Source organism: Melanostigma gelatinosum (genome assembly GCF_949748355.1).
Source record: "Melanostigma gelatinosum genome assembly, chromosome: 6".
In the NCBI taxonomy this organism is placed as follows: Eukaryota; Metazoa; Chordata; class Actinopteri; order Perciformes; family Zoarcidae; genus Melanostigma; species Melanostigma gelatinosum.
The window spans coordinates 7,395,487-7,410,963 of NC_136639.1; the positions used below are offsets into that span (position 1 = coordinate 7,395,487).

General features: G+C 44.6%; 2 protein-coding genes across 2 annotated transcripts; one reads left to right on the forward strand and one right to left on the reverse strand.

Annotated features, from left to right (window-relative positions):
• Positions 1-398: 398 nt before the first annotated feature.
• pptc7a (protein phosphatase targeting COQ7 a) lies at positions 399-6,656 on the forward strand. The gene is made up of 6 exons (XM_079270230.1): positions 399-869; positions 2,057-2,236; positions 3,237-3,435; positions 4,185-4,308; positions 4,405-4,534; positions 4,696-6,656. The coding sequence occupies exons 1-6, from the start codon at positions 668-670 to the stop codon at positions 4,752-4,754; spliced, it is 894 nt and encodes a 297-aa protein (XP_079126356.1). The 5' UTR covers positions 399-667; the 3' UTR covers positions 4,755-6,656.
• Positions 6,657-8,182: 1,526 nt separating this feature from the next.
• On the reverse strand, positions 8,183-13,434 carry rad9b (RAD9 checkpoint clamp component B; the record flags this gene model as incomplete). Its single annotated transcript, XM_079271170.1, has 11 exons — positions 8,183-8,293; positions 8,952-9,165; positions 10,113-10,235; positions 10,533-10,597; positions 11,517-11,623; positions 11,776-11,882; positions 12,269-12,368; positions 12,489-12,603; positions 12,716-12,847; positions 13,079-13,149; positions 13,401-13,434. The coding sequence occupies 11 exons, from the start codon at positions 13,432-13,434 to the stop codon at positions 8,183-8,185; spliced, it is 1,179 nt and encodes a 392-aa protein (XP_079127296.1).
• Between the last annotated feature and the right edge of the window lie 2,043 nt (positions 13,435-15,477).

A 15,477-nucleotide genomic window follows, 5' to 3' on the forward strand; every position in this document is an offset into this window, starting at 1 on the left:
CACCCACAAGGGGGTGACAGAATATAGTGCAAAATCCAATTTGGTGAGGGAGCTGGGCACGTTGTCCAAAATGTGTGAAATATTGCATACGTGAAGTGTCAGCATTTATTTAAAAAAAATAATAAATTGGCTTTTTTGCTGATTATTTTTCTATGTATTATCATGCTGCGTTATTCTTATGCTTGAAACAGCCATTGTAGGTTCATTTTTATTTTTCAATCTATCCATAAAACAGTTGTATTACGTATGAATGAGATAGAAGCTGTCTGAAAGTGACATTTCCTTATTAGGAAACGCAGATTGCGTAACGCTGTCTGACGTCAGAGCAGTCACAAGACCTCGCTTGCGGAGTGAGTGAGGACACAGGACGGCTGGTCCTCACTCTGTTATGTAGCATCTACAGAGGCACAACACTGACACCATGGCCGCGGAGAACCAACACTTGCGGGTCTTCTGGAGCAGAAGAAGCGTCTGTTTTCTGTAAAAACAACAACACAAAGACTCCCCCCGGGTGTGCGCGCGCTTGGATCCCCGCAGTTATCGCCACATCGCCAGCCTCGTTAGCAAGTCTACACTGTGCGCTCACACCGCCGGTAAGATAGCTAAGGGGGGGGGGAGCTAGCTTGGCCGTGGTTTCTCCAGCTGGGAGCTGCAGCGTGTGTAGGTGATGTTGTCCGTGCTGTCTTACGGTAGACTGGTTGCCAGAGCTGTCATCGGCGGACTCTCTCAGACGGACGGCCGCGACTACAGCCTGGTGACTGCGAGCTGCGGCTTCGGCAAGGACTTCTGCAAAGGCATCCTGAAGAAAGGGATGTGTTACGGGGACGACGCGTGCTTCATCGCCCGGCACAGATCCGCAGATGTTTTGGGTGAGCCGTCTGCTTTTGTTTTCCCGTCGAAAAACATCCAACCATCGTATTGTCTGTGAGGTGAATTGGGAGGTCAGAGGTTATCCGCTTTATCGGAAGGCTACGGATTGGCTTGCACGTGCGAACAATAACTATATTAAACTGCTTAAAGTGCACACAGGGATACCATTGGGTGTTCTCACGAAAGGCTTTTCCGCTGCTAACATCCCATCACTTTATCTGCTGTGTTCTGTATTGATTACCTGCGACGCACTGCTGCATCTTTATTTACTCTACTTGAACCTCCACTGGGTTCATATTGTGTGGAGAATTCATTCTTTAAAACGGCTCTTCAGCACAAAGACCTTGGATCCTATATAAACAAACCTGTTATTTAACACCTGTGGAGCTGTGTCAGTCAAACAAAGACACGCAAAGTAAACTCAGGACATCTTTTCACCCTCCCAAGTTATTGTTTTATATTTGATTGGTTGTAAAGTTGTTTGCGTTCAGCGGGCCTGGTCCTCTCTGTTCTGGCACAGAGGAGACCCGAGGGCCATCCTTGTATGGTCAGTCCTCGGAGGACTAAAGTTTCCTGTCGAGGAAAGTCTGTGGCCTTACCAAATGCTCCTCAGGGAACAAGTGCTCTTCTGAACCTACAAAAGAGATCATGTTTCCATAGAAAGACAAAATGTTTTTATGTTATGAGAGCCACAATATACCATCAGTGGGTCTAAAATCCACTGAACAGTGTATATATAACATCTATCTATGTTTAATTGTTCAAAATAGTTATTTAACTGCTGTAGACGATCAGATGGACCCGTTTTGCATAATCGGCAATAACTGAAACAGTGACGGTTCAAAGATGAACTTGTGACTTTGTACATTCTGTGACGTTTCCTTGATTTCTTGAACACTGTGTGCACACTTGTCCCTTTTCTGCATCTTGGTGAAAGTACCCATTGTGTTTCTTTTATTGTGCAACTGCACGGCATCGTTCTAGCTTATCCTCACTTGTGGAACGAGTCTGAGCCACATCAGGATTGATTACCATGTTTCTTAACTTGTTTATTTAGAAAAATAGTTCCCTTTCGAGGGTTTAAAAAAGCAGCATTATGCACCGATACAGAACACGTACATTAGTGATGGAAGTGTGAGTCGTTGAACTAATGCGAAGGTGAATGTTGTGAATTTGTTTGTTCTAGGTGTAGCAGATGGAGTAGGTGGCTGGAGGGACTACGGAGTAGACCCGTCTCAGTTTTCAGGGACGCTGATGAAGACGTGCGAGAGGCTGGTGAAGGAAGGACGCTTTGTCCCCAGCAACCCAGTGGGAGTCCTCACGAACAGCTACTACGAGCTGCTGCAGAACAAAGTGCCGCTGCTGGGTGAGCGCAGTAAAGCCGCTGGATAGAGAGAGTAAAGGCAAACCACATTTTCCATGTGGTTTGGATGCGAGTACACTGTTTAGGGTTAGGCTGTTTGTTTCTGCCTGGTGGCTGGATGGAAATCATGAGTCAGAGCAGCCAGATCCCATCTAGAAAGTCGCTGGAATGTCCTGAGTCCCGACCCGCTTACTTCCACAGTCTTTGTCCTCCTCTGCACCGCTTCCAGACAACAAAGCACAAATGTGAAACTGAATCACTGATGTCACTGAATGGATGTTTTGATCTCTGCGAGTGTCAGTACTTTTCCACCCTTTTATCACATGTGCAGCAGGGAAAACAACACCGCATTGTGCTGTTCCTTCACGGAAGAGGGAATGTTCTTCGTGTGTGTGTGTGTGTGTTTGTGTGTGTGGGTGTGGGTGGGTGTGTGTGTGTGGGTGTGGGTGGGTGGGTGGGGTAAGGAGTGAGTGAGTCACAGTGCGCGAGGGGTTTTTCAAGGTTGATCCTTGCTGCATATTTTCGGTGTGCCGGATGAATCACCAGCAGGGTGTGGCTGTCCTCCCGCTCCCGCAGCTCATGTTTCCCCTTCTCCCAGTTGGTGGAAGTCCAAAGAGTTCTTAAAAGCTCTACGCTGATTGTGTTACATCACGTTTGTGTCGTCGGGCTGGCCTCATTAATCAGTCTCTTAAAAACACACTTCAGACGGTGTCTTTCCATAAAGGGAGAGGATCTCCTAAGCGGTGTAGCTGAGTAAAGTCAGGAGGAAGGAAGAGGTTGTTTTTAGGGTGGGTGCAGCTTAGCTTTCATTTAGGCATTAAGAAAATTATTTATTTATTTATTTCAGCAACTTCAAAATACCCACGCAATACTATTTGGTTTTGTTATGAATGCTCTGTGGTGTAGTTGCATTTACCTCGACCCAGCTGAAGGTGCAGACCGTATTTGCGTTTTTCTTTGCTAAGCATTTGCATTTATATTAAAAATAAATGTGTGTCTGCAGGCAGCAGCACGGCCTGCATTGTGGTTCTGGACCGGCAGAGCCACCGGCTGCACACGGCCAACTTGGGCGACTCTGGCTTCCTGGTGGTCCGCGGCGGGGAGGTGGTCCACCGCTCCGACGAGCAGCAGCACTACTTCAACACGCCCTTCCAGCTGTCCATCGCCCCGCCGGGAGCCGAGGGAGCCGTCCTCAATGACAGGTGAGACGCTCGGAGGGGCCGTCGGGGGGCCACGTCGGTAGAGTGAGGGGCGAGCGCTGGGTGTTTGCCGAGCGAAGAGTCCACAGCCAATCCTGCAGCAGCAGCTCAGCCACCGTTTCACTCATTCCGTCTAGAACTCGGATTACATTGAGCCTCTTAAAAAGCATTTCTGAAAGAACGGAAGTCAAATGAACCTGAAACGCACGTCAATTAGTGTTTTATTTGACTTAGTTTTAAACCTTAATACAGTCTCGTCGTTTCTAGTTGTTTTGCATTCAATGCGGTTCTTAAAATGACGCTTCCTGTTTAAATTTGTGCGTTTTTAGTCATTTAGTTGAAGGATTTCCTCGGCGGGATTAACACTGAGTGCAGCAGCAGATTAAGCTTTCCAACGCTAGATCACTAACATGGCAACTAACTGAAAAGGGTGCAAGAGTCAAAACTGAAGATCTCTAACAATATTCCTTTGACGGCAAAATAAAAAAAAAGGTTCATTAAAAGAGGATTTGGAGCATGTTGACATGCCAAAGGAGACTGACGCCGTGTACTTCTGGAAGAGACGTGTGTAAAAGGGATGGAAGAAGCTTAAAGTGGCTGAATTAATGCGGTCACAATCTTGCGTTAAGTTTCGTATTTTTTGTTTTTCGCTGTGAGAGGAAACTCATTTTAAATCCCGTATCGCTTAAATGACCGAGCGGATCATTGCGGTCGGTGTTCTCTGCCTGACTTAACTGTGTTGGTGCCGGCAGCCCCGACGCAGCAGACAGCTCCTCCTTCGACGTCCAGCTGGGCGACATCATCCTCACCGCCACCGACGGGCTCTTCGACAACATGCCCGACTGCATGATCCTGCAGGAGCTGAAGAAACTCAAGGTGAGTCCCACTGAGGCCCGGACAGGCTTGATGGAATCACACGTACAGTATGTCTGGATTACGACCTCCGTGCCCCCTTTTGTTTTTGCGTCGTAGAACTCAAACTACGAGAGCATCCAGCAGACGGCCCGGAGCATCGCAGAGCAGGCCCACGTCCTGGCGTACGACCCCAACTACATGTCGCCTTTTGCCCAGTTTGCCTGTGACAACGGACTGAATGTTAGAGGTTCGTGTCTCGCTCGACTCGGACCGACTAGAATGTGAAGATGCTTTAAGTGGGACATGATGTGAAGATTTTCTAGGGTGAAATGTTGAAAACAATACAATCTCTTAGCTCCATCCTAACAGGATATTGTTCTCTTTTTTTCCTTCTTTTTTTTGGTGCAGGAGGAAAGCCAGATGACATCACAGTGCTGCTGTCTATAGTGGCCGAATACACAGACTAGGTGTGGGGTTGTGACTCTGCAGGTGGTGGACTGCTTTGATTCCTGCTGGCCAGGATGAAGGACTGATGTGGGATGCTCTACTCTGCCTCACCCCCCCCCCCCCCCCCCCCAAAAAAAGGCCTACATGCCCACTTCTCTGTGGTTGTGTGCACTAGAGAGCGGCTGAATGAAGGGGACTGGAGGGCTGACGCGTCATCCTGGCCGGGCTGCAGTGTTGGCATCTTTGCAGCGTTCCAGTGTTCACCGGATAATCCCATTTACAGGGATAAGCAGTCATTGGTGACTATGTCGGACAAGGATAAGTCATCTTTCTCTGATCCGGGGGGGGGGGGGGAGACGGGAGGTGTTAAGACTGTTAAAGCAGCCCCATGCTGAGCACCTGGAAGAGGAAGATTCAGTCCATGAGTAGTGAGTGTCGAGATGGCAGCATTTGGGCTCAATAAATGGACTGCTTTGTGCAAGAAGACATTCCTAATGTTGGTAGAAGGAAACCTCCGTCAAAGGGCCTGGAACCTTGTGTTTGGTAGTAGGGAATCACCGGTGGGATGTTTAGATAAATATTTGCAAAAAAAAAGTGTATGACATTTATACACGTCTGTGGTTAGTTTCTTGGCAGGTTGATCCAATAAGGTTTCATGAAGAAGAGCAGCGGCCGTCTTTTCTAAACCAATTCAAGTCTTTGTTACTGCGTGGCTGTTAAAAGGATTTCATAGTTGAGCTCTATTGTGTCAAACTGATGCCCTCCCTTTAATCTCACAGCTGCCACTGAAGTCTTGATCACATGTGATGTGAATGTGTGAGATGAATGCTCGTCAGTGAGTCTGCCGATATGACGTAATTACTAGCGTCTGGGCTGATCGGTGTCGCGGCCTTAAACGCACAAATCTTAATAAGCATATCTGAGAACGATCAACACAAGTGGAGGTTGTTCAGGTGACCAAATGTATTTTTGTAACTTCATTGTTCGGTGGGATTGTTTAAATATTTTTGGACTGATCGCCGCATCAGAGTAGCTCAAGAGACTGTTCACAATCAGTTTCCTTTTCTTCTTGTCTCCCTCCTGCTGTAGCGCTCCGGTGGCACGTTCAGAAGTCGGTCACTGCAGGTTTCATGTTTCCATTACATCACTACAGATTTGCACTCTGCATCTACTACCAACTTTGTGTAATGTTCTAATGATGTGCCTTGTATCGGGTGTCGTTGATACTGGATAAAGGTCCATAACTCCTCGATGTGCCAGGTGTTGAGCGTTGCGTAGCCATAAGAGTCCAAGCGGCTTCCCCATCACGCCCTGCTGTCTTAACACTTAGACGTTTCCTTTTATCTCCTGAATGTGCTCCTCTGCACTCAGTCGGGACTTCAGGTATGGAGTGGTCTCACCGACGTCACGATCTCCTTAGTTACGAGGTCGGTCGGCCATGTTGGAGTACAGACAGATCCTACATGGCGGCGCGTAAACAAGGAAGTGCGGCGAAAATACCAAACTTTGAATCACTGGATAGTGCATCAAAGGTTCGCTACCTGGCCAAATTGAAGGTTATTGGTAACTTGGATCCCTATACGATGAGTGCAGATGGTTTCAGTGCCGATCCTACTTATCTTCCATCGGTAAACTACGCCAACATCTACGCGTATCTCGTGAACACCCCCAGTCCTTACACGAAAGACGAGTTGGCGTGCTACAAAGGGCTCGACGCTTATAATCAGTTTGTCAGTGGATGGATCCGAGACGTCAAAGCAACGGTCGTCGAGAATTCTCATCTCGTCAGTGGGAGGGTAAATATATACAGATCTGGTCCGATATTTAGCAATATTCAATGTTTACTCAGCGCAAACAGACACGTGTGTTTGTTTACATTGTACATGCATGTCATTGTGTGCGTGTGTGTAGGAATTCACTTTCAACTAACTCCTAACTTCATCCCCCCCCCCCACACACATATATATATATATATATATATATATATATATATATATATATATATATATACATATATATATATATGATCTGACGTTAAACTCATATCAAGCAATGCTGAGGCTGCATATCTGTGTTTCGCCTGTTGTACACGCTCGACACGTCTCTGCCACCGACTGCTGTCACGGGCCGATGAAGCTTCGGTAACCTTCTCATGTAAAAGTTTAATTTATATTTCCTTTATTAAATACTGTTCACAAACGAATTTGTAAATAAAATCACTGACCACTTATAAAGTGATCCGCACATACTCTAGTGTACGCCAAATTCCATTCCTTTATATCTCGAGAGATGCATGACAGCCATTTCTCGCGACGTCGCTTGGATAGCTCCTTCGTGTCATTTCCTTGATGTGTAATGACCGCTGGCAAACGAAAGAATGATTTCTTGTCTATCAGCTCTGCTGCCACAACCAAAGACAGCACAAAAGTTCACCATGATCGATAGCTTATGCGACTCAGCCGTGCATGCCAGTGGCTTTGTGTGTACTCCAACATGGCCGACAGCTAAACTGTGACGTCACACGAGACCACTCCATAGTGATGAAGCCATTGCACGCTTAGAAAACCTCCCTGTGGATCTTCAGATCCCCGTTTACAATCGGCACTAATGGGCTGTTTCGTTACTTAATCTGACAAGTTCCCGCTGGAGGACTGACTGCAGTGTCAGGTGCCATTGGTGAGTGGTCAAAATGTTAGTTTTCTAGCACCGAGGACAATCCAAGCAGCCTTAACATTACAAAGCAATTCTCCCAATCAGCTGGTACTTCCTGACTTGTACACGCCCCCTCCCCCCTCCTCCTACAAACCCTTTGTTACAACCAGAGAGTGTGTCTGTATATATTTTGGGTGTACAGTTCAATGAATATCTAAGCTCTGTGGGAAAACCTGTACAATATTTAAATAAAGAGTAGTATTTATTATTATCCTGTTGTGTTTGCTGGCCTTGATATGAGCATGGACTTGCTGTTAGTTTTAGAACAGGACTCTATCTAAACCACATGCTGCAGAGGCCTCCAGGGTTCTATTTTCTCTTCTAGACTGTTGTGCAAGCCAGAAAATATTAATCTTAAGGACGCCTTGTACTTACTGTGTGTGAACCCCCACATTCCTCAGATGTCGGGCATACTACCAGGTACCATCAACCGACAGAAGACCAAATAGTCTTTTTTCCTTACATGTTAGGAGAAACATATTTCACACGCTGAAGATGCCAAAATAAATAAATTTATGTATTTCAATAAATAATTATAAACATTCTCTTGTGGGGAACCGTAACACTTTGCAAACAAGCGAAGCAACTTGTCTGCGCTATAAATCGCTCTCATTCAAAGTAGATACAATACAAATTTAGATCCTTTCATTCTGCGTGCAGCTGAATGTTGCGGCCTACCTTTAACAGGTAAGACCAAACATGAGGTGAGCAACGTAGTCGTGAGTAACAGCTGTTCTCAGAGTGTAGGGCTCCTCGTCTCCTCTTCGTCACTGTAACATGCTAGAACAGGCAGTCTGTTGTCATCGTCCTGCTCAGACGACAAGGCTCTGAACAGGAGGGAGCAGATCTAGAGGCAATAGAGACAACAAGTGTCTTATCTAGTAGCATACAGCATCAGCCTTGATTAGTTGTTTGGTATATGATCACTGTCAACAGGCTATTGCAATATTTAGTTAAGTATTTCACCCATAAAAATGGATATAGACAAATAATTCTCAGGGTAACAGGAAGATATTGCTACATTAGGCCTGCAATAAGAACTAACCTATCTTTCAACAGTGTAACCGTATCGTATAATTACACTGGTTCTCCAAATAGTTACTGGTACATCTCATTATTCCGTAGCGTAAGCTCTCAAACCCAGAGATGCTCAGTCATTTTTTTTGAAGTTCAAGTCTCTGCGTGAGTGCAACTTGAGTGAGTACCCCTCCTTGATGTACAGTCTTCTTCAAACAATATTTCAGTGCGTCACATTTCTATTTCTTGTAACTTGAGTTAATGTAAATGCGCTTAATGCAATATAAAACGAAATGAGTGCTGCATCAGATCTCTGGAAACTGGAAATGTATGGTAAGGCACTCTGGGCACACTTCCAATCGAGGTTGAAGTAAAACACTTGAGGCACTTCATAACGACACCCATCCTGTCAAGTGTAAAGCCAACCAGCCTCAGAACAAGCTCCAGTGCTAAGTCAACATGACGACCCAACAGGAAGCTCTTGTTACCGTGGAGGAAGCCGGCGTCGTGGTGGCACTGACACAGGCCTCATCAGCTACCAGCTTGTTGGAGTCGTCTGTCTGATGCAGAAGCAGCATCAGAGCCGATGGGTTGGTGATGGGGCTGCCCTGGCTGGAGGCTATCAGCTCCATCACAGCAGGAGTACCCTGAGGCTTCCTGCTGTCGGCCTCACGTGAACCCACAGGTAGACCACCAGCACACCTGAGGAAAACACACACGGCACACTGATCTCTGTGGCCAGCAGTCCAACCTCATAATCACTTCCTATGCGGGCAAAAATAGTTGACGCTGTTGTTATTGCGGTGTACAGCGCCATGTTTTATAGCAGCAAAGTAACAATTACGTCCCTGTGCAGACGTGAAGTCACCGTAAAACATATTCAACAACTAAGATATTCGGTTATTCTTTGACACAAACAGTGAAATAGAATAACGAGGATCACAAACATGCCATCATTATCACCTTAAGGGGTTTGAATGTTCGGGAACATTGTGTGTATTCCTCTTTACCAAGACATTCGTGAACAGGGTGTGTAGCTCTGTCTGTAGTTACTGAATGTGGCTTTATGCCCGGTAACAAAACCCTTTGCATGTGACCACAGCACATGTCGTCAACCTCAGAGAAGCAGCCAGACCAAAAGTGCAAAGAGGAGCACTGCAGGAAGACGAGTCTCCAGACACCCTCGGGCTCTTTTAGTTCTACTTCGAAAAGGCCCGAGGTAGCAGACAAGCACGTTTTGTTACGAGCATGCCACAAATATGAGTTTTAAAATTGTAGCCTGAGTGATTCATATAAAAAATAAAGCTTGAGTGCAGGTTGTCGTTGAATTCCTGAGCACTGCAGAGCTGCCTGCTCATTAGGTTAGCGATGTCGCTGCAGACTCCCGGCAGTGCACACAAGCAAACCAAGCCACACATGACCCAGATGTTCAACAGACCGGATCCACCCAGAACACAGAGCAACAGAGAGAGCTAGGCTAGCATAGAGGAGCTGAGAGGATTACAGACTGTCCGACTGACAGGCCTCTAACCCCACATGTCCTGCACTTGCCCCGTTCATCTCCGCTACAGACACAAGGCCGTCTGCTGTAATACGATGCTCTCTTAGGAAGCTAAAAACAGCCAATGAGGGCAAAGTGGTTTTGTTACCTGGGTGTAGTAGGGGCCGGCGTCTCCGTCGGCTGAGAGGGGCCCCTGTTTTCAGAGCCCATCACAGTAGCCAGCACCACATTGGCCTCCAGCACCAAGTCCTTCACAGAGAAGCACACAGGCCTGCCAACAACACCCAGGACACACTGACAGACATCAAACAGTGACAGAAATCCAACTGCATAATCTCCGCTTTCAAAAGCACCAGTATAATTCACTGTTTCACTAGAAGAACTCACCATAACTGGTCACATGGTACAAATGGCTCACAAGCCACTGACTAAATAGTTGAGTGCATTGTGAGAGTATCTGGTGTTAGTGACACGCTCAGTACAGAGTGTCTGCGGTGCAGCAGCACACACGCTGACATTGGTCTTTGAAACTTGAGATACGACTGATCACGATGGCCAACAGACTTACTTTCCTGCAGCGCCGGAGTGGACAGACACCGGAAGGCAATGTGACTCTGCAAAGGACAGTAAACCCTAAAAAAAAAGAAAACAGAACAGCAGCAATTCACTGTCAGAAACGGATATGCGCTTGTGTGCATCCGTGTCAATACTGGCATTTTAACAGCTAATCGTTTGGAGAATAGCGTTACGGCATGTGTACAATGATCAGGCTGAATAAAAACTATAAACGCTCGAGTAAACTGAGGCCGACTAAAACTCAAGAGCCTGGCCTTTAATCCATCCAAAACCAGATTTTTCAAAAGCGACAGGAACAAGGAGACTAGGCTGGCTAATGAGGCGCTTCACAGCGGGGAGTCCGAGACACATTCCAAGACATTGGGGACAAGAGCTGTGGGTGTTAATGCAGGTCAAGTCTCATTAACCGGACCAACACAAGGACTGTTAAGTCCATTTACTTTGTTTTCAAGCCACTACAGAAGAAAGCAAATGAAATTGGGGCGTGTTCGTTCAGCTGTAACAAATCACTTCGGATTACTGAGCACGCTACTCTGGAAAATTACATTACAGTTCTCTCCGATCCAATGTTGTGACTGAAAATATAAACCAGATTAAGATCGACACAAGTTGAGCCAGCCCTCAAAATACAAACACATTCCTCCTTGGCTTAAAAGTTACACATTTCACAACAAACCAAGCAATGTGTGGCCTATAATTTCAATTATTGTCTCTATGTAGCTGTGTATATAATACTTAGGTCACACTACTTTTGCTATAAAGATGAGATGCAACACTGAGGGGAAAGTTCACACGGTGACGATGCAGAGAGCCAGGTACAGTCGCTTTTTATGACCAGAAACGTGACCTCTCTAGGACATGAAACACTCCTGGAGCCAGTTACACACACTTACTATTTGCACACACACACACAAAGATACACACAATGTTCTGCTGTGACAGGATAAAAGGAGCCTCCAAAAATACATTTTGTTACCCTCAACTCCTTCAGACAGAAGGTTATATCCGACTCCACTCCGATCTGAAAGTAGTCAAACTCGTCTGGGTGTAAGGACATCTCGGTGTACATATTCTTCATGTGATCTGTGACGGACGTAGATCCAAGTCAAATAGCATCTGCGTAACATTTTTAGTGTTTGTTGAAGAATTACGTCTGCAGACTTTTGAACACATGCGGCATCTCTCACACACAGTGTTGTCGTGGGCCTGAGCCAAATCACAGCGTAACAGCTCACCGTCTCCTCCCTCGTAGTGATTTCTCAGACTGACTCTCAGAGGAGTCATGGAGAGAGTGATTTCCTCCTGGGACACTGGGAAATGCATCACCATATCACCAAGAAGCCTGCAGGCGTAGAGCAAAACAAATCAACCTCAGCATTGAGCAGAGAGCCTCGTGTCCACACCGTGCTGCTGATGGATGATACTTTGGGTATTAATGATCGCGTCTGTGCCAATCGGGTTGTGTGTGTTTGCCCAGAGCCAGCTGAGAGTAAAAACATTGTTAACACCCATTCTCTTTCCAATTAAAATAGACTTGCAGCTACCGTAAACCTAATTCATGTTTACAGTAAATCATGAGAGAGAGCCTAAAAAAAATGGATTTCTATGCGTTAAGATAACTAAGATTTAGTTTGCATTAAAAGTATAAAAACACTCCTGAAGTTGTATTTGTTGTATGTAATAGAAAGCTGAGGTTCTGACTTTATAACAGGATACTGAGCTGCTAACCTGGAAGGAGCTTTGAGCACATTGGGACAGAGGTGTGAGACAAACACTGCCTGCAGAGCTTCACTTTCCTGGAAACATAGGTTGTGGGTCTTAGTGATGCCTATCACAAAAAGCAGAAACGAGATCTTTGGAGCACACTGCCACCTAGTGCTGACAATATGCAATTCAGCGTCTGCAGCACCTTGAATGAGGTCATTTTGAACAAATCCTGAATGTTTACCATGCCTGCAGAAAAACTGGATCACCACTCGGTCATCTGGAGTGCCGATTGATATCCGGCATCGCTCCACATTACGCTCAATGGAAGTCAAACAGCGGAAAAGAGGTAGAACTGACTTAAAAACAAAAAGACATGTTTTAGGCTTCCACTACTGTCTCCTATATCCTGAAAATGTGTCCTGTGCAGTGAGAGCTGTGATGTCTCCACAATCAACATCCCTGATTTACCTTCATGATCAGTTTGCAATTAATTGTTTTCCGGCCCTGCTCTGATCCCAGGCTGTAGTGCTGGAAGAACAGCGGCGAGAAGAGGAAGCAGCCATATGCAGAATGAGCAGAATTCACTGATATCAGAGACAGCTTTAAAAAAAAGAGAGAGAGAATATATTAGATGAATATGCTGCCATTGCCTGAAGGGAGAAAGGAGACCAAAACAGAGGCCTCCTGTAAAGAAAACATTCATTTAATTGAAAAATTAAGAGAGGAGGGAAAAGCAACAACACTAGAGAGTCAGTAATCCTTGCTACTCTCCTGGTAGGTCATGAATATGGGATTGATACCATAAAGTAAACAGGACTGTGTGCTGCTCACCCCTCTGGTCATGGGGTCCAACCACAGCTCATCTCCAATCCGTGACAGGGCATGAACCGCCTTTCCAAATGCTGCAACACAACAAAGCGTCACCAGAGTTTAATAAGGCTAACAACATAACGTTAAATATTACAAACTAACTTAGCTTTTTCTTTCAATATAAAAGTGGGTCAACCCGGAAATAGCTGCTAAGTTAGCTAGTTTGTTAGAAGCTACATTCAAGCTAGCATATGTCTTTCGTCATAACTTGAGCTGCTACGACTTATATTTTTTTAATTCTTCAACACAAATTAAATATATCGCTAGCCTTGTTTACTATTACCTTTTACACCACGTCCTTCGAGAACACAGTTCATATTCGCTGATGTCACGTTAACAGCTAACGAGCTGGTTCGAGTTCGTCACGAGACTAACAGCGCGAGCGGTCAATGCTAACATGAAGTATGTTAATTAGTTAAGCTAAAAGACAGTACCGTAGTGACCATATAAGGGCAAAATTGGCTTCAAGAGGTTCCTCCACAACAATTAAGATTTAATTTTTACGCTAAAAGAAAATGTCCTTAAGATACTTAGTTACTATAAGGTTTGTTTATTGCTTTATTTCACAGAGACAGCTAAAAAACATATTTAACATAAAATTATAAAAATAATAATGTTATATTGTCAGGTGCAAAATAATACAAATCCCTAATCATATTGATCTCAGCTTCCAACTGGCCTCACTAAATAATGGAAAATACTTCCTAAATGAAAATACACAAGTCTTAAGTTCTATAAGAAGTGATGTTTTTTTTGAATTTGATAAATAAAAGATAGATCATTAAAAAAAAAAAAACGTATATAAAGTCGAAACTCGGGGGTAACAGAATATCCCATACAATATTTATTCATGTGTTCTTACAAGTACACTTAATGATCAATGACAAATAGAGATTCAACTAACTGAACAATATGAAACTATAGCTCTATATGCAGTGGGGTCTATAATATGTTTATATCTAAGTAAATAAGACTGCACACGGTTCTTGGTTAGGGACGCTTAATGTCATGTTTGAAAATGTGTGAAATAACACACCAGGTATTGATGCTGAGATTAACATAAAGGCTCAAAGGTCATTCGTGCACTCAAAATAGTGGAACCATTTCGGTCATCTGTTGACTATTTTTGGAAGTAAGACATCAGAATTAGCTGCGCTGCTGCTTCTGCTTTTCCTCTGCCCTTGAGGCTTCGCCCTCGCCACGTCCTTCTCTGCACCCTTTGAGAGCGTACTATCTTCTCTGTGCTGGTGAATCCCAAAATTCCTTCTGCAGGACGGATTCTGACCTGGAAAAATACAAAACACAACATGAGATGAGCGGTTGTGGTCAAAGGCTGCGTTTGAGAGACATTTAGATACACACCTGGTTGCACGCACGTGTGCAGCACGTTGAGATAGCGCTGCTTCATCTGCTGCCTCATGTGCGCTGTACTGTACACGTTTGCTATACTGCAAAGGTAGCGTCTCTGTCCAGATGTGAGGGCTGGATGCTGAGACGGAAACAAGACCTGATCTGATTATATGTGGCAGAATGACAGTAACCTTGTTACTAAGTTAGTGATATTACAATCACTTTAATTCAAACCATCTAAATGCCTGTGACAGAAAAAAAATACCAAAAAGACTAACTTCAGCATATGTTTCAGTGTTATGTGGTTACCTGTAAGAAGGGTGCAGACATCATGGATTTGGGAATGAGTATCGTCTTCATGTGCTGGCCGCCTGCAGAAGCGTTCCCGTGTGTTCCTCTGCACATCTCTCTCACTTGCTGACTAGGTCGACTTTCAAAGCCTGCCGACGGCAACATGCAGCAAAACAACGCTTTATCACAGATCTGTGGTGTTACTGAAGCAGCACATTTTATACTTTTAAAGCAAGTTTCTCGGTTGTGCATCCACATGAGCCCTTTGTTTCTGGGATGTGAATTTACAAAACAATTACCATTGAGCAACATAGCACATATATACTCTAACATTTTGAGGTTCGTATACTTCTTATGCTGCTACTGCATTACTTCAGAGCTATTTCAGACAGTTACGAGTTATTTTTCAGAATATTCCACCTACAAATTGTCTAGGCCTCTAAAATATGATTTGTTATAAACTACCCAACATGTACAACTGTATAAAGTAGTTATATATGTACAGTAATATAAAAAAGGGGCCAATCTGCAAAACAATTACTTTTAAATTTGCTCATAGTTCCTTTATACTTTTATTGAAAGGCCGCCAGAAGTAACGAAAGCAGATCACGACTGAGACAGTGTGGTTTAGATGAGTCACCAACTTGACAGCAAACATCTACTTTATATTTTAGACATCATTTGCATTCATATAATCAATTTTGTAATTACATCATGAA